Source organism: Sinocyclocheilus rhinocerous, unplaced genomic scaffold (assembly GCF_001515625.1).
Source record: "Sinocyclocheilus rhinocerous isolate Xijiao unplaced genomic scaffold, SAMN03320098_v1.1 scaffold889, whole genome shotgun sequence".
Classification (NCBI taxonomy): domain Eukaryota; kingdom Metazoa; phylum Chordata; class Actinopteri; order Cypriniformes; family Cyprinidae; genus Sinocyclocheilus; species Sinocyclocheilus rhinocerous.
In genome coordinates, this window is record NW_015638024.1 from 969375 (window position 1) to 990488 (window position 21114).

General features: G+C 38.8%; 1 protein-coding gene across 1 annotated transcript in view; it reads left to right on the top strand.

Moving 5' to 3' along the window:
* Positions 1 to 21114, top strand: part of LOC107749425 (eukaryotic translation initiation factor 4 gamma 3-like) — a 28391-nt gene that overhangs the window by 5906 nt on the left and 1371 nt on the right. Inside the window, exons 3-25 of the mRNA XM_016564575.1 lie at positions 1537 to 1633; positions 1739 to 2452; positions 2549 to 2628; positions 5040 to 5244; positions 5559 to 5683; positions 7041 to 7166; positions 8004 to 8153; positions 8421 to 8618; positions 8768 to 8914; positions 9741 to 9977; positions 12662 to 12766; positions 14287 to 14349; positions 14972 to 15047; positions 15995 to 16098; positions 16370 to 16460; positions 16591 to 16711; positions 16797 to 17014; positions 17132 to 17250; positions 17854 to 18026; positions 18134 to 18259; positions 19478 to 19549; positions 20534 to 20705; positions 20813 to 20894. Of these exons, the coding sequence (XP_016420061.1) occupies positions 1537 to 1633; positions 1739 to 2452; positions 2549 to 2628; positions 5040 to 5244; positions 5559 to 5683; positions 7041 to 7166; positions 8004 to 8153; positions 8421 to 8618; positions 8768 to 8914; positions 9741 to 9977; positions 12662 to 12766; positions 14287 to 14349; positions 14972 to 15047; positions 15995 to 16098; positions 16370 to 16460; positions 16591 to 16711; positions 16797 to 17014; positions 17132 to 17250; positions 17854 to 18026; positions 18134 to 18259; positions 19478 to 19549; positions 20534 to 20705; positions 20813 to 20894 (3601 nt within the window). The remainder of the gene's footprint in view (positions 1 to 1536; positions 1634 to 1738; positions 2453 to 2548; positions 2629 to 5039; positions 5245 to 5558; positions 5684 to 7040; positions 7167 to 8003; positions 8154 to 8420; positions 8619 to 8767; positions 8915 to 9740; positions 9978 to 12661; positions 12767 to 14286; positions 14350 to 14971; positions 15048 to 15994; positions 16099 to 16369; positions 16461 to 16590; positions 16712 to 16796; positions 17015 to 17131; positions 17251 to 17853; positions 18027 to 18133; positions 18260 to 19477; positions 19550 to 20533; positions 20706 to 20812; positions 20895 to 21114) is intronic.

The following is a 21114-nucleotide window of genomic DNA, read 5'->3' on the forward strand; positions in this document are numbered from 1 at the left end:
CATTTACTCCACCGGCCTCGCTCCGTTCCCACGGCTCTCGGTCCCGCCCCTCTCGTCACACACGTCTTTAATCATTAGCACCGCTTTAATCACTCACTACTCATGTCCATTGGGTCCTTGGCTCAGCTGTTTTAAGCTTACCTGTCCAATGCGATTTTCCAGACATGTATAGCCACCCACTACTCACTCTCTCTCTCTCTCTCTATTTCTCTCTCTATTTCTCTCTCTCTGGCACACAGGGTGTGCATGGATTAGTTCCAGCTCACACACTCTGCCCCCAATCTAATCCCTATAAACACATTGAGAGCATTAAGGCGGTCGCACACCGGACGAGAAGCGCCGCGCCGTGTCGCATCTAGAACAATTCGTACAACAAGTACAACATGACGTAGCTGGGCGCTGCGGACAGACGCCGAACGGCGCCGCCGGTGTGCATACACACATAGAAAACAATGTGTTCGAATTTTAAATATGTGGCGCGACGCTGCGCTTCTCATCCAGTGTGTGACCGCCTTTAGGCTGTTGGCTGCACCATTATATGTATATTTTGGTCTATGGACAATCAAAAAAAATTAATCGATAAAGTGTGTCAACAAGCAGCTAAATGTTTCGGCAGAAATGTAAATGACAATGGCTGCCGCATTCCACTCCCTCTCGATCATAACCAGCACTATGACTCTTACAAAAAAGTAATGCGGCAGTCACAGATGATGTCAGATGCTGACATCTTTAATGTATACCATGGCACTGAAGGATTACCATATGTACCATGGTATTTACATGATACGCCAAAGTACTTCAAAGAATGCAATGGTAGTACCTAATGTTTATGTCCAAAAAAACATAGTATCAAAATGATACCTGTCTAAAAAGACATGAGATTACCATGTCCAAAAAACATGGTATTACTGTGGTACCTGTCCAAGTAAAACATGAGATTACCTTGCCAAAAGACATGGTGTTACCATGGTACCTGTTAAAAAAACACATGCTTATCATGTCCAAAAACATGGTAATACCATGGTACCTGTCCAAAAAAACATGCATATGTCCAAAAACATAGTTTTACCTTAGTACCTGTCTATAAACAGGAGATCACTATACCCAAAAACATAGCATTGCCATAGAATCTGTCCAAAAACGTGGTATTCCCATGGTACCGACCCAAAAAAACCACAAGATTACTTTATCCAAAAACATTGTATTACCATAGTACGTACCCAAAAATGTGCTATTACCATGCTACCATGTTAAAAAAAAACGTATTACTATGATTCATGTCCTAAAAATGTTTCCATGATAGATGTCCAAAAACATTGTATTGCCATGGTAATACTATGCAAGTAAATTATCATTACCATATCCACCCAGACTTACATAAAATAAGCTGCCGTTGGGTGGGTGATTATGGGCCAGAATAAGCTAGACTGTGGGCTAGGCTTTATGCCCATAGTCAAAGTTCTTGTTCTGCAGGACTGTGCTACGGTTGACTGATGTGTCTGCATTTTTCTTTCTCTCTTTTTCACCCTAAAAAAGCCAAGCAACTGTCAGACCCCAGAACAAACGACATGTGTCAACCCACCTCAGAGAATCTCAGAGAGCCCTGCGCCCATGGATGGCAAATCTAATTTAGGTATAACTCCACACCCAACCCGCTTTTGTGATAATATTTGTCTCTTAAGGTCTTTAGTTTCCTTTTGTTCATGTTTTAACCTTCTCTTTGCTCTTGACCTTATAGATGACAGGCCAAAAATGGAGTCTGCTCCCATAATGCCTGTATCTCCTGGGCCTAGGCCTTCAGAGTCCACTTTAGAGAAAAGAGAAGCCCCAAGTCTTCCATTATTAGCCTCTTCTTCTCCAGAGATGGCCTCTGATGTTCCCTCCCATCCTTCAAGTGAATGCATTAAACCAACTGCTGCAGGAGAACCTGAATTTATTTCTCCTTCAACTACCAAGTCTCAGACGCATCTGGTTAATTCTGGTGGGGACTCTATTCCTGAAAGTTCTCTCAGACTGTCTGCTTCGCCCTCGCCGTCCCTCAAAGTGGTAAATGGCCTTGCCGAGTCTCAAACTCACTTATCAAGCTATGAAGAACTTGAGGCCCAGGAAGCCCTAAATATATCATTGTCCAGCGAGGTTCAGCTGCCAACCCAGGGTATGTTATCCATGGAGGAGTCTGGTCAGGAAGTTCCAGTGGCCTTGGAGGAGCTCCAGGCAGAGCACCTCCCTTCTCTAGCTGTACATGTGCCCTTGATCCCTACAGTACAGGCCCCTTCAAGCACCTCCTGCACTGCTACTGTCATTGGACCACCACCTGGTTTGGCACCACTAGTGCAGTCAGTTGTCCTTGAGGTGCCAGAGCAAAACAAGTCCTCGGACAATGTCCAACCGAAGGCTCAGGATGCTTCAGAATCACAAACTCAGAACAACTCTAGAAAGTTCATACCCTCAGGTATTTGTTCTTCATGATTCATGTTACAAAGCAGGCAAAATTAAAAGTTCAAATGACCAGTTACCAATTGTATTGTCCTTTTTGTGATCGCCCAAGCTGTTTCTGCTGTACCAAAGTCTTGGAAGAAACCAAATGAAGATGTTCTGATGGTGGAAACACTGCTGAAGGAGAATGAGGTGAGATTCACAGAGGTGACATTGACAACAGTGTTATTATCCTGAACAAAAATAAATCAAAACATTTTAAAAATTTACATTTTTTTTCTTTTTTGGATTTTCAAAACCATTTTCAAATGGTTTTGGGCTCAAAAATCCAAGACTAATTATTTTTCTTTTTTTTTTAAATAACGTTTTGGATTTTATCTTACTTTAATTAGTTTTGGATTTTTGGAGTCATAAAACGTCCTCCAAAAACCTGAAACTTTTACAATCCTCCTGCATTAAACATGAAAATGGAACCAAACTTTGTTAAGAAATTTTATATTTTAAATGAAACCAGTTATATGCATTAACGTTAGTTACGTATGTAACTGTGGTTTTGTGAATTCCGGATGACCACCAGAGGCAGTGCTAAGCACTAGTGGATAATCGCTGCACCAGCTAGATAGGTCGAGAAAGAAATACCAACATAGTCATGACGTAGACCGAGATGCGAGGATATAAACCACAGAAGTTCGATGCCCAGCCTCGGAATGCTTTCTCGTGCATTTTGAATGACGAGGAACTCTGGCGGTCATCCGGAATTCACAGAACCACAGTTACATACGGAACTAGCGTTAATGCATAGTGTTCTGTTTCATTCCTCCTGACCACCAGAGGTGGTGCTAAGCACTAGCACCCGCTGGTAAAGGCAGGTTAGAATTATTATATGCTAGTTTTATCACCTCTACGATCCAACGTGATAGTCTTTGCTTAGACAAAGGAGCGCCCTTGCGTACCTCACCATAACAGACAAATAACTGATCTGTCTGTCTAAAAGAAGCAGTAGACTTAACATAGCACCTCAAAGCTTGTACAGGACACACAAGATGAGATCTTCCCCCGCCTGCATCGGAGGGAGAAAAAGGAGGTTGAAAAGCAGCCAGATGAATAAACTGATTCACAAATTGTGGCGACAAGACCTTAGGGAGGAAGCTGAAGAATGACTCCAGAATCCTCTGGTAACCAGTGTGAGCACGATTCACTTATTGACAGGGCATGAAGCTCACAAACGCGTTTAGTGGAAGCAATGGCTAACAGAAAAGACACTTTCAAGCCCACAAGCACAACCACTTAATATCCACAACATCCAATGCTTCAAATTGTGGTGTACAAAGAAACTCTAGAACAAGCGGCAAGTCCCAATCAGAAAAAGGATTAGAACGAACAGGCTTTAAATGCCTTGCTCCCTTCAGAAAACTACATACAAGGTTGTGAGACCCGAAGGATGCACCATCGACCGGGGCATGACAAGTAGATATGGCAGCAACATAAACTTTTGAGCAATGGGAACATCCTTCAAGTCTACACTCACAAACCAGACTCCTTTCATCACAGATTGTAGAACGTCGACTGTGCGCAACATTCAAAAAGGAAGACACTTTAGGAACCTGTGGTGGAGGGGAAAAGGGCAGCATGACTGAGTCTCTGGCCACTCTATGTCGCTGTGGTGTTTAAAGTTGAGGACTGCTGTGGTGACGCAACTGCTGCTCTGAGCTCGAGTAGCGTGGGTAAGCTGGCGTCAATGGCATCCTAAAAGAAGGAGCCCGTGGGGCCTGAGTTAGGCAGCTGGCAAATAGTATTCTCCGCTCAAGTTATGTAGGCTACAGACTCCTATGATTTTTTCAATAATGTGTCAGTACGACCACATTGCGTACGTTGCCTCTAAGCACTTCATCTGGTGATAGCACCAATGCTGTTACCGGCTGTTCAATTTCAGGTGCCCGACCTACCTCAATAGAGTCAGCATCAGCCATTGAGACAAGAATACAGGCTGACTTTGACCTCCTCTTAGGCACATTGGAGCCTGTTAATGCACTGGAGAATTCAGCCACAAAGTCCTTGCATGGTGGCATAGTAAACATACTATAAGCATTTTGCCTGAAGGACACATTAGTTTGAGCAGGCTGAATAGATTTATCAAGACCCAAATGAGCCACTGTCATCTGCAGGATCAAAAGAATGTCATCAGGAGAAGATTGGCTTGCACTAGATGAATGTACAGTCCCACTGCTTGAACCACCAGCAGCAGACAGGCTGGAGAGAGCATCCTGTGGGGGGCCAGGCTGCATGGAATCACACATGGATATCAAAACTGCCTTTGGATAGTACCACGGGGCATACGATAGCTTGCACAATGGCAAATAAGCGATGAAATCAAGGATAAATAAGTTTATCCTAAGTGCTGTCGAAACCAGCCACCGGATAGTAACGTGAAGCACAGGGTATCGCCAAATTCCCTTTAAGACGACAAGTCATGTCACTCTGCGGCCATCTTTCAAACGCAGACTAATGGCATTGTTATCATTGCACAAACCATTATGCAGTCTTTCATTTCAAATAACACCTCCAGGCCCTTGTATAATGCTGCTTTTCTTCGTTCACATCAGGAGGAGACCACAAAGGACAGCTCTACTGGAGATGACATGGTCTCACAACCAACCTTAGGGCACCAGGAGAAGCTCTCAGAGGAGAACGGTGAGATTGAAACAGAGCCTTTTAGGAATGGGGTGGAGACAGAAAGCACTGACAGTGGCGTTACACTCGGAGACAGCAGGGGGTCCATGTGTTCACCCACTCCACTCATGCAGGAAGGTAAGACTTCCCACAGGAACTAATTGAAATTTCTGATCTTTTCATTTTAGCGTTGATACAGATTTTTTTCATTCATTGGAGATCGAAGAAGTCATCCAATAGCCAGTAGCCAATGGTATACAGCACAGCCATGAATTGCTATTGCTAGTCACATTTTGATTTCAGAGAGTGCTTATTAAAGGTTTTTGTTGTTTGTAACACCAAAAAGCACCTTACAATTTTATACTATTTTTGTTGATTCTTCCAATGTATTACTCTTAACAAATTACATAATATATGTCTGTCCTACTATTGCTGTGCTTTTTCCACCCCAGGTCTTGTGCAATCTAATGGAAAGAGACAGTATGACCGGGACTTCCTGTTGGGTTTTCAGTTTATGCCGGCCTGCGTGCAGAAACCAGAGGGACTGCCTCAAATCAGTGATGTGGTGCTAGACAAGGTGTTTATTGTTGTTGTTGTTGTTGTTAATCATTTCTTATGTTGTCAGAAGTTTTGGAGTCCTTCTGGAATTGAGCTGTCTGACTGCTTCTTGGATTTTGTAGACAAAAACACAATGTGCATTTGATAAATAATAGTATTACTGTATCACATATGCAATGTATCATGGTTTCCCTAAAAATATTAGGCAGCACGACTGTTTTCAACATTGATAATAATAGGAGATGTTTCTTGAGCACCAAATCAGCATATTAGAATGATTTCTGAAGGATCATGTGACACTGAAGACTGGAGTAATGGCTGCTGAAAATTCAGCTTTGCCATCACAGGAATAAATAATGTTTGGTGAGCGTAAGACTTTCAAAAACATTTAAAACATTTTAAACACTTGCACAAGCAGTTATCAAAACTGAACAAAAATGAACAAGAAGTCAAAACTAGTCGCTTGCCATACATGTCTAATCAGTGTTATTAACCTCATAAATATGCAGGTTAAATCTTAACCCATTTTGTACAATGAGAAATCTCGTAACCTACGTGACTACTCAGTTTAACAGGGTGATCCTAACTATTTTTAGTGTCAAAAACATTCTTTGCCTACTTCCTAAAAAACCTGAAAATACAGACATAAAATTTTTCACCTAAGGTGCTTACAACATGAAAAGTACAGTAATACAAGTATGTTCCCCGGACTACTAAACTTCGGCTGAGCTGCACTCTTCAGCCATAAAACTCCCTTGACGTCCTGTTTCCATTAAAATTGCATTACGGGTATGTCATACTTGGCAGTAGGCATCATTTAGCCTAAAGATGTTAGAACATAAATGCCCTGCTCCTGTTCAGTGCATAGTCTTAAACTTTAGTCTAATCTGTTGATATGAGAGTTTTCACAGCAAGCTTGTTGTTGTCATCTGTATATACTTTCTCGGTTACTGTTTCCGATAACACTTGTTTCTGTTGTTCTGAACATGCACGCAGTACTTTCAGTTTCCTATTTCAGTTCCTAGATTTTACTCTGCATGTGTACTTGCTCACATCTGTTTCTGGCTGTTCTTGCTCCCTCCGTCACAGGATGACTGGAGCGTAAATCGTTGAACATGTTGTTGATATATAAATAACAAATGGAGCTAGTCTCCATGGCAAATACTGTTTCCCCTCAGTGCTGTAGGGCAAGGGAATGCTGGTCTCAAAACAGTTTTTCTCATACTGATTGTGATAAAGATACAGATAGGTACAGCTAGTCCAAGATCAGCATAAGGAGGAGGGGAGGTAGATCTGGTGTTTTGTTCACGTCACAGCTCTGTTTCTCACTGCGCCTCCTGCTGGATTACTCATGGAAATGATCTCTTCTGTTTCAGATTAACCAAAACAAGCTGCCACTGAGGTCTGTGGACCCCAGGTTGATTTCCAGGGGCACTCCCCAGGATTTCACTCCCGCTTTTGCTGACTTCAGCAGGCAGATGCCAGGAGGACATGGCGCCCCAGTGAGTTATAATAACTCATATGAACTATTACAGAACTAAAAATAATACAGAACCAAAAATAGCTATACATATATATATATACACAGGTGCATCTCGATAAATTAGAATGTCGTGGAAAAGTTCGTTTATTTCAGTAATTCAAAATGAACTTTTCCACGACATTCTAATTTATTGAGATGCACCTGTATATAGATGTGAGGTGTTTCCACACACACACACACACACACAAATCCTAATCTATCAACATATTCAGGTACGATTGAGGAATTTTGTAGAACATTTAGCAGTTTGGTAGATGAATCTATTCATCAAGAAACCACCTAAGATTAATATCTAGGTCTTGTTTCACCCCAAAATCAAAAGAAAGAAATAAGTCATTGTATTTTGCATAAAGTAAATGAAGCCTCTTTTTAGGGCCATTAAGTTTTTTTTTTGCCTTTTGACATTATTTTCATAACAATTAAGCACATTTCCATCCAAATTATCATTACTTCATTGATGCAAAAAAATCAAATTCACATTACTATAATGTGGAAAAAAAGATGATATATTAAGAATGCATATATTGTACCTTTATTACTGCTTTTAATTTGTTTTTCTCATCTATTTTCTAATATTATTTTACTGTAAAAACTAATGGCTCAAAAAGCAAAACATCCACATATATTACAGTAATGTGAATTTAGTGGTAGAATGTGCTTAATTTTATAAAATAAAGTTTCTTTTTTTTTCTTTTGATTTATAAGTGAGATTAACCCAGCAATTGTCTACATTTTAAAGTGTGACACTCTTCTAAAAGCTGTTCATTTCTTTTCTATCTGTACACTTTATCCAAAGCTTATAAACGTGCGGCGACTTCCACCACGCAAGATCATAGTAAATGTTTCCGTTAATGATGACGTTCAGCTCAAGAAGGCAGAGAATGCCTGGAAACCTGGGATGAAGAAAGAGAATGTCACAGATGACCCAGAGGCCCTGAAAACCCAGGTGTGGAGTTCTGCTCTTTTACTATTATCCATAAGTGTTTGAAAAATTCACTGTAAAAGAAGCACTTCAAGAGATGCACACCTAAGCTTGAATTAGATGGTTATCACATGTGGCTGCTTTTGTTCTTGTCGGCACTGGGGTTTTGTTTGACGTTCTCACATCCCTTAAGTCCTGATTTGTCACCTGATTTGTTTATTTTATCTGAAGGTTGTTTTGTTGATTTGAACTGCAATGTGTTGGCAATCTGTTGCTTTTCTGGCACTTCAGGAGTTGTTCCGGAAAGTTCGTAGCATTTTGAACAAGCTCACACCCCAGATGTTTCATCAGCTGATGAAGCAGGTGACGGATCTCACGATCAACACAGAGGAGAGGCTGAAAGGAGTCATCGACCTTGTGTTTGAGAAAGCCATTGATGAGCCCAGCTTCTCTGTGGCCTACGCCAACATGTGTCGCTGCCTGGCTACGGTACGTTCTGTGCACTTTGGAGTTAATTGTGCAGTGTGCAATTGTGAAATTTCCATGTCTATTTTCTTTGGACTGTCCGTTATTTTGCCTCATATTATTCATTCTTTAGTATGTCATAAGTATTTCTTCCTCTTATGATCCAATTGTAGCTAAAAGTGCCCACAGCAGACAAACCTAATACCACAGTAAACTTCCGGAAGCTGCTATTGAACCGCTGTCAGAAGGAATTCGAGAGGGACAAAGTGGACGACGTTGTATTTGAGAGAAAACAAAAGGAGCTGGACTCTGCCACATCAGTAATTATTCAATAATGATTAGCAAGAATTTAGACTTGCTCGTCTTAGTAGATTTTTTGACTTTTAGTCCGTAATGTCTATTTATGTACTATATTCACCAGGGCAAATGTATTTAATACGAAGTTAACCCTAAAATGAAAAATATGTCATTATTTACTCAACCTCGTGTCAACCCAAATCATTTTATAAAAAAAAAAAATGGTTGTTGTATTTGAGAGAAAACAAAAGGAGCTGGACTCTGCCACATCAGTAATTATTCAATAATGATTAGCAAGAATTTAGACTTGCTCGTCTTAGTAGATTTTTTGACTTTTAGTCCGTAATGTCTATTTATGTACTATATTCACCAGAGCAAATGTATTTAATACGAAGTTAACCCTAAAATGAAAAATCTGTAATTATTTACTCACCCTCGTGTCAACCCAAATCATTTTATAAAAAAAAAAATGGTTAGTATGCAGTTGTTACATTAGTATTTTTTTTATATAATGCTAGTATTAAATACTATTGTAATATTTATTAATATTATGAATTAGCTTTTTCAGTTTTCATTTTATTGTTAGTTTTACATCCGATATTTATATTTTATTTCATCCTAGTTTCAATTACCAAAAACAATTTTAATAGTTTTAGTTTTCATTTGTGTTTTGGTTAATAGTAACAGTGCTGCTAGTACATTCTTCAACATTGCTTTTTTTGTGTTCCTCTGAACACAAGGAATGACATTAAGGGGGAGTAAATAATGACAATTAATTTTTGGTTGCACTATTCTTTTAAATACATTATTGAACGCATTATGGGATTTATATGTAACTCTTGTTTTTAGCCCACAGAAAGGGAAAAAATGCAGGAAGAGCTCGAGGAGGCAAAGGACAAGACCCGGCGTCGCTCCACAGGAAATATCAAATTTATCGGTGAGCTGTTCAAGCTCAAGATGCTGACAGAGCCCATCATGCATGACTGTGTGGTGAAACTACTAAAAAACCATGACGGCGAGAGCTTAGAGTGCCTCTGCAGACTCCTCACTACCATCGGCAAAGACCTTGACTTCGAGAAAGCCAAGGTAACTCACCCAGCAGTTTGTTATTAAACATTCTGGAGCCGTATCGATTCATATTTCACAAGATCAGTGGTAAAATCCCTTGGAAAGGGAAATTGGGGAAGGCATCCAAGGTAGAATGTTTTACTTATTATTTAAGTAATCTAATATGACCATGAAACTAGATCCACTGTAAAACCTAATGGCAAAAGTATGGTCCACTTTGCAAGCTGCTCAAGAACTGCCTCTTAGACAGGAAGGATGCATCTAATTGACAAGTAAGTAGGGTCTGAAATTAACACTCTTTAAGCAACAAATAAGAGTTAAAATGATTTTTGATGGCGTTGGGTTGATTTACAAGGAATTGCAACATAATGCATGGTTAGTTCGACTTGTAAGAGTGATAGTGTAACCTTCCATGATGTAAATGACTCAAACGATTTAAATTAAAGACATACAGACCATCTACTAAAGAAAACATTTGTCGTGACTTGCACATCTTGTAATGACTTGTACCAGACCAAACACAGATTTTGTATGATTTTTATGGAAAGGTTAATCTGAAATCATGTGCAGATGTGCTTCTATGTTTCCCAGAGAAAATTCTTGGATATCTTGGAATGATTCAGTGCCAGAACCTTGCGAATATTGGCAAATCCTGCAATTGGTTTCACCTTCGAAGTGCACAGCATGGGAACATGTAAAAAGTTTTGTTTCCTACCAGACTAATAAAATCCCCCCCCACATTGGACATTGCATAAATCCAGCCGATCACACTGGAGCTTGCCATTTTCAGAAAGCTTTTTGCCATTTTTGTGTGCAATATGCATCAGACAGGCGGTCTGTAGGCAGTCCATGGGTGTTCTGTCTGAGGCTGAGACTGCAGTTTATAAGGACTGGAGCTTTATTTAGCCCAAAAGGACACTCAAAAGCTGAATTTTTTGATTAATTCTTAACTAACCACATAATCACTGTTGTTCACTTGGCATATCTTCAGCACGCCTCTGCTGTTTGTTTGTCTGGTAAAATAGGCTACTAATAAATCAGTCCAGTACTCTGGAAAGGCAGCACTCAGCAGTAACAGTGTTAACTTTGATGCCCAAAAAGGAGGGTAAAGTTCGAATTGTTTTGTGCATGTATTGTAGAAAAATAGCTCAAAATGAGACATTCTCGCTGAAGGGATCTCTGTAGCGCTGTTCGTGTTGCATTCTTGAATGATGGCTAAAGGCGGGTAACCGAAAGGGTGTCGGTTTGAGTCTTGGAGCATAAACTATGCATGAACTGTCACCAAGTTTCCCATGAGCAAGACACCTAACACCATTTCTTTTTTAAAAAGGTCTCTTATGATCACCAAGGCTGTATTTATTTGATCAAAAATACAGTAAAACACTAATATTGTGAAATATTATTACAATTTATAGTAACCGTTTTGTATTTTAAAATGTGTTCTACTCCTGTGATGGCAAAGCTGCATTTTCAACAGCCATTACTTAAGTCATCAATGTCACATGATCCTCCAGAAATCATTCTAATATGCTGATTTGCTGTTAAAAAGGCATTTCTTATTATTCTCAATGTTGAAAACAGTTGTGTTGCTTATTATTTTTGTGAAAACCATGATACAGAATTTTTTTTTAAACATTGTTTATTTGAAATAGAAATATTTTGACCAATGTAAAAGCTTTTACTGTCACTTTTGATCAATTTAATAAATAATTTCTGAATAAGAAAATTATTCAAACAAAAATAGAAAGAAAGAAAAAACATTTTACTTTAGTGTAAGTGAAACATAGCCATTATTAAACACACAAACATTTAAAATTGTGTTACATTTTCACATGATCTCTTTATGTTGCAGTGAAACTAAATTAGTTTTAAATTACATGCATTGAATGACATCTACATAACATTAGAATTTAATATAGAAACCTTTTTAATGCAGTTATAAGTTAAATGGAAGATTACATTGCATTGAACACATTTTACACCCCAAAAGCTTTGACTGGAAAAGCCTTTTTTTCACCCAGTTTTCCTGCACAGCTCCTTATCATCGTTTCACGATTGTGTAGCTTTGAGATTTTTATCTTTAATCTGATTGTGAATATGTTGAAATGCCTTTGTCTTTTGAAGTACTTGATTGAAATGTCATTGTAGCTGTACAAAGGACTGAGCTGGGAAAATGCTGCAGTGCAAAGCTAAAGAATGAGGAATAATCAGGCATGGGGGTGAACATATTCTGAATACTGTACACACACGCGCACACACACAGTCTAAATGGGTTTCAGCTGAGCCCAACAGACCCTGGAGCTAAGTGTTAGGCAAGAGGGTAAATGTTTTCTGTATCCATCCTTTCTTTCTAGCGGCAGGAACTTAAGGCATTTTTCAGCTCACAGGGAGTCCGATCGGGAAATAGGTTCTGTGTTTATTGACCTTCTTGATTTAGGAACAGTTCTTTGCCTCAAAACATTATTTTTTAGATTTACGATGACTCCCTATATGTCCTGTAACCCATAATGGATGGGTACAGACAGGAAGATCTGTGCTATATGATCACACATCACTGCAGCAATGAAGAAGTCTGTCTTCATTTATAATCAGTAATCTTGCAGGGATGTTGTGATTGACAAGGGCACATGGACTCATGAAGTCAGTATTTGATATTCAACTGAAATGTTTTTCATCACTCCCTGCTCTGTGTCCTTGAATAGCCCCGTATGGACCAGTACTTCAACCAGATGGAGAAAATTGTCAAAGAGCGCAAGACATCGTCACGGATACGGTTCATGCTACAGGATGTGATAGATCTGAGACTGGTAAGTGCCATAGGGGATTGTGTTTGTTTGTTTGTTTGTGTGTGTGTGTGTGTTGAGAGAGTGTACAGATAGACATTGCCAGACGTTTAGAAAGGCCTGGTTTTCATGCAAGTAACAGAAAAAAGCAAAAACATCTGTGTAGTGTTTTTGCTGTCTTAATTTTTTTACATTTTTTTTAACCACTTCATAATCTTTAGTGCTTTATGTGGCATTTGACTTTAACGAAAATAGTGGTACAGTGCAGTAAAAGCAGTAATTTGGTGAAATATTATTACAATTTAGAATGGATTCTTTACTGTCACTTTTTTTTTTTTAATCAATTTAATGCATCCTTGCTAAATAAAAGCATTCATTTCTAATAATAGTATTTTAGATCATTTTAAAATACATTAAAATTGTTCTTTAAAGTGAAGTGATGTGAAAGTGATGTGACATGTGGCCAGGTATGGTTACCCATACTAGGAATTAGTGCTCTGCATTTAACCCATCCTAAGTGCGCACACACACAGCAGTGAACACACACACACCGTGAACACACACCCGGAGCAGCGGGCAGCCATTTATGCTGCGGCGCCCGGGGAGCAGTTGGGGGTTCAGTGCCTTGCTCAAGGGCACCTCAGTCGTGGTATTGAAGGTGGAAGAGAGCACTGTACATTCACGTGTTGAGAGAGTGTACAGATAGCCATTGCCAGACGTTTAGAAAGGCCTGGTTTTCATGCAAGTAACAGAAAAAAGCAAAAACATCTGTGTAGTGTTTTTGCTGTCTTCATTTTTTTACATTTTTTTTAACCACTTCATAATCTTTAGTGCTTTATGTGGCATTTGACTTTAACGAAAATAGTGGTACAGTGCAGTAAAAGCAGTAATTTGGTGAAATATTATTACAATTTAGAATGGATTCTTTACTGTCACTTTTTTTTTTTTAATCAATTTAATGCATCCTTGCTAAATAAAAGCATTCATTTCTAATAATAGTATTTTAGATCATTTTAAAATACATTAAAATTGTTCTTTAAAAGTTTTAATATAAAAAACAATAAAAAAAACAATAATTTTACTTTATAATAATTTATTTATTATAATTTATATGATTTTTATTTAACATATGAATTTTATAAGTGGAAAAATATACGTGAAAAAAGGCACGGAAACAGAAAAACTGAACTCAGTGGCCCAGAAACAGCCACAGGTTAAATATAGTGTCAGCAAGGGTCATAACTTTTGGCATCACATTATATTCACATCGGTTTGCCAATAGCATAGTTTAGCCTGGTGTCTCTCCCCTGCATTCTTCAGTTTTTGTTTTATCTTTGAGTGATAAAAATGTGTGAGAGAGAAGAGACAAAAAGAGGAGGGATGCTTCTTCAAATTTTTTAAGCTTTTATTGTACACAGCTTTAAAAAAAATTCTGAAAGGTTTGTAGTTTTATATAGTTTGGAGTTAAATGTAATTGTTTCTCAGAATGACACTGATCTATTAATCATAGACACCTGATCTCTCTGATTATTTATATTGTCCAGCATAACTGGGTGTCCCGAAGAGCAGACCAGGGTCCTAAAACCATAGAGCAGATCCATAAAGAGGCCAAGTGCGAGTCCGACTCTCTAACCATTAGGCCACGACTTCCCCATTAAAAGTTTTAATATAAAAAAACTTAATAAAAAAAAACAATAATTTTACTTTATACTAATTTATTTATTATAATTTATATGATTTTTATTTAACATATGAATTTTATAAGTGGAAAAATATACGTGAAAAAAGGCACGGAAACAGAAACACTGAACTCAGTGGCCCAGAAACAGCCACAGGTTAAATATAGTGTCAGCAAGGGTCATAACTTTTGGCATCACATTATATTCACATCGGTTTGCCAATAGCATAGTTTAGCCTGGTGTCTCTCCCCTGCATTCTTCAGTTTTTGTTTTATCTTTGAGTGATAAAAATGTGTGAGAGAGAAGAGACAAAAAGAGGAGGGATGCTTCTTCAAATTTTTTAAGCTTTTATTGTACACAGCTTTAAAAAAAATTCTGAAAGGTTTGTAGTTTTATATAGTTTGGAGTTAAATGTAATTGTTTCTCAGAATGACACTGATCTATTAATCATAGACACCTGATCTCTCTGATTATTTATATTGTCCAGCATAACTGGGTGTCCCGAAGAGCAGACCAGGGTCCTAAAACCATAGAGCAGATCCATAAAGAGGCCAAGCTGGAGGAACAGGAGGAACAGAGGAAGGTTCATCAGCAGCTTCTGTCTAAGGACATCAAGAGGAGGCCAGGTGAGATCCACAGCACATCCTCACAGCTTTTTAGATTGTGTCTCCAGTATAGCAAGCCAACTACAGCGCCGCCCAGAGGACAAAACCTCATTTGACATTCCAGGTATACTCCGAGATAAGGTTTGAACATCAAAACCTTAATGGGAACATGTTCAGACAGCAGGCATTGCAAACAGCTTATTTGTAGAGGTAATGGTTAACAAGGTTTGACTGTGCTTTTGGGTTTGTTCATACAACAGTAACTTGACAGATTTCCTATTATTTTAAAGGAATGGTTCAAAAAATTTCTAATCTAAAAAGTAAGGAATGTGACAGCTTGTGAGTAAGAAAATAATGACAGAAATCAAATTTTTGGGTGAACTATTCCTTTAGATCAGTGGTTCTCAACCCTTTAAGATATTTCTGGTACAAAGCTTCTTGTTTTCATTTTTATATTTTCAGAAACTAGAAGAGATGATATTGAAAATCCAGAAGTTACATCCAAAAATGTCAAGAACTGCATTTTCTACTAGTTTGTGATTGTAATTCTCAGCAATTTCAGCAATCTCAGAGCTTCACATAACTATAAAAATGTTTATTCATTATAGAAATGTATTGTTTTTAAATTTGATAAAAGTTTGAAATATTTTATTTATTTTCATGGCACTTCACAAAATTCCCTTATATATCCAGATTTTATTTTAGGAATGCTTAAATAAAAATGACATTTATTGAGGTAACCAATTAAAATAAGAAATATGCTTGGAATTAATTCACTGAAAAGCTGAAATAATTCTATTTCTAAAAGAAATATCCTTCGAATTGTGATGAGGCCCATTTGTGGGTCCTGGCCCCCTGCTTTAAACCCATAATAAAACCCTTGGCATTTCTGATTCAGTGCTCAATGACTATTATAGGCTAGTGGTGATCTGTTGTGAAGTAATGCTGCTCTGTGTCTTTGGTTATAGACCAAAGAGATCAGCGCTCCCAGAGGGAGGAGACCTGGAACACTGTGCCCACTACTAAGAACAGCAGGACCATCGACCCCACAAAGATCCCCAAGATCTCCAAGGTGAAGAGATGATTCACTGCACAAACACTTCATATTTCACACATAAAACCCATTTTTGAATGCCAATCAGTGGGTACAATTGATTGAGGTAACACTGCCCCACCTACTGATTATAATCACAGTTAAGTGCAGCATAGAATATGTTGACATTGGCACCACATGTGCTTTAACAATCAATGATGAGTCATTTTAGAATCTGTGATATAGTGATGAGGTAGTAATGCTCTCGTACCCTCTATGACCTCTGAATCCCAACCAATCCACATTACAGCCTCAAATCGATGAAAAGATTCAGCTTGGTCCGCGGGCTCAGATCAACTGGATAAAGGGCAGCAGTGGTGGAGCTAAAGCTAGTGACCCTGGTGAGGCCACATCCACAAATGACACACAGTGTGAAGTAATGTTCAAGACTTTAAGACTTTGTCTTAAATTGACTGCCCATTCAGTGAAGTTTAGATTACTGTTTTCTATATTACATGCCCATGTTTCCAGAGTTAACACGCTCTGCCAGTAGCACCCTGAACCGTTATTCAGCACTACAGTCGTCCACGTCTCAGCCCAGCCCAGCACCAGCCCAAACTTCTGATTCTGATTCCAGACGCCCACTGGGAAGGTACCCAACATCTGAGAACTGAAGAGCTACAAATACAAATGTAGAATTTAAAAGTCATTTGTCTTATTTTGTATGTCTCTGCCAGTCGAGGCAGCACTGGTCGTGATCACAGTGAAAAGCCGTTGAGTTTGGGGCCGTCACGACCGGGGCTCTTCAGCAGAGGTAGCAGCGCTAAGGAGCTAACAGACAACATGGCCCCTCAGGAGACATGGAGAGAGGGGCCTGACTCACACCATACACCTCGTAAAGCCAGCATTCCAGAGGAGAAATGTGAGATAGAGAACAACAGACCCACAGAGACATGTGAGGAAGGATACATGCTTACACTAGTCAACACATATACATTAAAGCTGCATTTTCCATGTATTTGCTTGTGTACTAAATATATATTCTATATACTGAGCTTCTGCTTCATTGCAGTGAAATCTGAGACGCTGCAGGTCACTGGTGGTTCAGAGAAGCCCATCCTGACCGAAGAGGAGGTCGAGCGGAAGTCCAAATCCATCATTGATGAGTTTCTGCACATTAATGACTACAAGGTACATCACAGGACCCTAACACTAACCCAAACAAAAACTCCCGACATTTACAATGAAAAAACAAACTTCTGTTCAGAAGTTTGGGGTAACTACGATTAGTTTTATTCAACAAGGATGCATTAAATTAATAAAAAGTGACAGTAAATAAATTTGTTACAAAAAAAATTCTGTTTCAAATAAATGCTGCTCTTTTGATCTTTGAAAATCAAGGTTTTGACGAAAATATTATCCAGCACAACTTTTCAACATTGATAATAATAATAATGCACCAAATCAGCATATTAGAATGATTTCTGAAGTATCATGTGACACTGAAGATTGCTGTAATGTCTCCAGGTAGTGTTACTGTTGAGCTAAAAATAAAATTGAATTCTTGTATCTAGTGTTTGGAAGTCTTCATTATGTGCATCTCTTTTCACCATGATATATTTAGAAAGTCTATATTGTATTGTAATAGTGTCTGTCTATGTGAGTGTCTGCCATCATACAGCTTTTCATTATTATGTTTGATTCAGTGTATGTAAAATAACTTTGAATATCTACTATGTGATTGTTTGTCAGTACTGTGAACCGTTTTGTGTTCGTGTCTGTTTGTGTGTGCAGGAGGCAGTGCAGTGTGTTATTGAGATGGATCAGCCCTCTCTGCTGTTTGTGTTTGTGCGCATGGGTCTGGAGTGCACACTGGAGCGTAGTCAGAAAGCCAGAGAGCACATGGGACTGCTCTACTATCAGCTTATTCAGAAGGGCATCTTACCCCATTCTCAACTCTTCAAAGCGTGAGCACACACACATTTCATTAGCATCAAATGTAGTTTGCATGTTGTGCACTTTCATCCTATGGTAGTAAAGCGCTATGGTTTGTCCCTGTCTCTTGGCTCTGTAGGTTTTCGGAGATGCTGGAGCAGGCTGATGATATGGCCATAGATGTTCCCTTCATTTGGCTTTACCTGGCTGAGCTGCTCAGTCCTCTGCTGAGAGAAGGAGGAATCAACATGAGAGAGCTGTTCAGGTCAGGACCCCATTGGTCACATCAAACACTGAACGAGGAGGGTCTTATCTCTGTTAGTTCTGTTTGGTGCTTTTTTGTAATTTGTGATGAAAAGGACATTCCACCCCTAAAACCCTGTTACATGTTGTCCTTGATTAATAGATGGATGTTCGTTTGAGGTGGAATCTCCTTTCAACGGACGATTTAAGAAATGCATGTACTGTTAAAGCTCCAGTACAGGGTCCAGATATTATTCATATTATATTATAATACATCTAAAACATGAAATTATAGTATTGTTATATTATTTTCTTTCGATATATCTGTAGGTTCATGGGGGATTGTTGTAGCATATCCCAGCATGTCTCCGGCCTTATATTTTAATTAATTTTGTATTATACCACGATCTGTCTGAATAATCGATTCTGATTGGCTGGAAGGTTGTTGTTCAGTCAGTTTAATCACCGTTCTATATTAATGTGCTGCTTTCATTGAACCTCACACACACATCACGCAGCACACATGCATAAACATTCAGGAGCAGAGAAACTTATCAACGCTGTCCTGCAACTTTTATTAATAAAAAAGCTTCGCTACTGAATCGCTACATTATATTTATCTCTCTCTGTCTCACTATTTACTTCAAATAAATGCTATAATTCATTCAAATAAAAGAAATGGTAAAGCAGTGCTTTATATCTGTGTCTGATTTAAAGCTGGCAGTATGGTATATCTAACATGCCGTAAGTGACAAATATAACCTTCATTTTTACCCTTCTGGTCAAATATTGCACTGCAAACATCAATGGACAGCTTTAATTAGTAAATGTTGGCAAATGACCATGGTATAAGTGGGATAATCCATGGCTTAGGTGGATTTAGGCATTAAAATAATCCAAATATTAATAAAAAACTATTATAGTATCTCAATTCTAAAATAATAGTCGGACGTTTTGCAGTCTTTGAGAATTTTTTTTTTAAGTCAACATGGCCTTTTTAAATTTTTTTGGATGGTGATTTGAGACCGTTTTTCCCAATAGGTTGGACTACAGAATTCAGTACTAGATAAAAATAAATAAAAAACTTCCGACACACCTCATTGTATTGGGTTATTGGGACTTCTGGGGCTTTAACAGTTTGGCAGTGCACAGTAGTTGCAGTCATTCCAGGTCCTTGCAGGCTCCAGCTGTCATAGTGATTCAGTTTAGCATCTAATGGAGATTTGTTTTGTTTCTGCAGTGAGTTAAGTAAACCGCTACTCCCTGTGGGAAGAGCTGCCATCAGTTTACACAAAGATATTAAAAAACAACTGTTTTCAACATTGACAATAATAATGTTTCTTGAGCAGCAGATCAGCATATTAGAATGATTTCTGAAGGATCATGTGACACTGAAGACTGGAGTAATAATGCTGAAAATTCAGCTTTGCATCACAGGAATAAATAAAAATATATTCAAATAGAACATAATAATATTTCGCAATATTTCAGTTTTTAATGTATTCTTTGTAGCGCTGGCCCCTAATATTCGACTAACTGTTAGTCGACCAGAAGAGGCTTAGTCGATCAAAATTGTATTAGTCTCAGAAGAAGAAAAAATTCTACAGGAAGTGGCAAAGTCACATAGTCCGTGAAGGACAAATTATTAACAGCTGGTCTATGTGGTAATTACAGTACATCAGACATCCAAACATTCGTTTCGTTCATCGACCTCAAATGTGGCTTTTCATCTGAAACATGTAAGTAGTAGCATCTTTACATAGCCGCTCGCTCTACCGTTAACCTAGAAAAATGTGTGCTATTCAAGTGTTATGTAATCCGTATGAAACATGCACGTCTGCAGTCTGTGAAGATGACAAGTCAGTCTCGTCGACTTCATCACTGCAGCCACAGTGATGCAAATACAGAAAACACTAGAATTAAGGCGGTCTTCTTGCTGATTTTTTCCCTGACGCATTCATAATCATTACTTCTGCCGGTGTGCAGTGGCAAGTTTTATGTGTGCGCTTGAGCGCTGATAGGCTATAGGCAATTGAAGTCAAATTATTATGAATTATATGGTTTATTAATATATACGTTTAATTAGTCGACTAATTGCTAAAAATGAAGGACTACTAGTCGACTAGAAAAATCTTTAGTCGAGGGCAGCCCAAATTCTTTGATCACATAAATGCAGCCTTGGTGTACAGTAGTGTGTGTGTTTATAGCTAGTTTAAAGCAACTTCCCCAATTTCAAGGAATGTGTTATAAAAGAAGCTTTATGGAAAAATGTGCTCTAGAACACAAAATCAACCAGCTGTGTCTTTTCCCACTTTTTCCAGAAGTTAGAGTTCACCGAATCAGAAGTCTCCCCTGTGTCCCCGGCCACAGCTAAACCCAGCCTCAGTCCTGAGGAGCTCTTCAAACAGCTAGAGCACCTCCTGCTAGAAGACATGGCTAGTGACGAACAGATCTTCGACTGGGTCGAGGTGAGACTGATCCCATAGACCTCTCAAGCAGATCCGCAAAGCCAAAATTCACATGTATGAAACGTCTTCAAGAAAATGCAAGTCTTAAAAGCTGCTTTTCTTTTCAGGCTAATTTGGACGAATCTCAAATGAGTTCATCTCCATTTTTGAGAGCTTTAATGACGGCTGTATGTAAAGCAGCAGTTAAAGGTGAGCAAACTACTTACTCTACTCTTACACGACTCTTCGTGGGGAAGTCGTGGCCTAATGGTTAGAGAGTCAGACTCGTAACCCAAAGGTTGCGAGTTCGAGTCTCAGGTCCGGCAGGGATTGTAGGTGGGGGGAGTGAATGTACAGTGCTCTCTTCCACCTTCAATACCACGACTGAGGTGCCCGTGAGCAAGGCACCGAACCCCCAACTGCTCCCCGG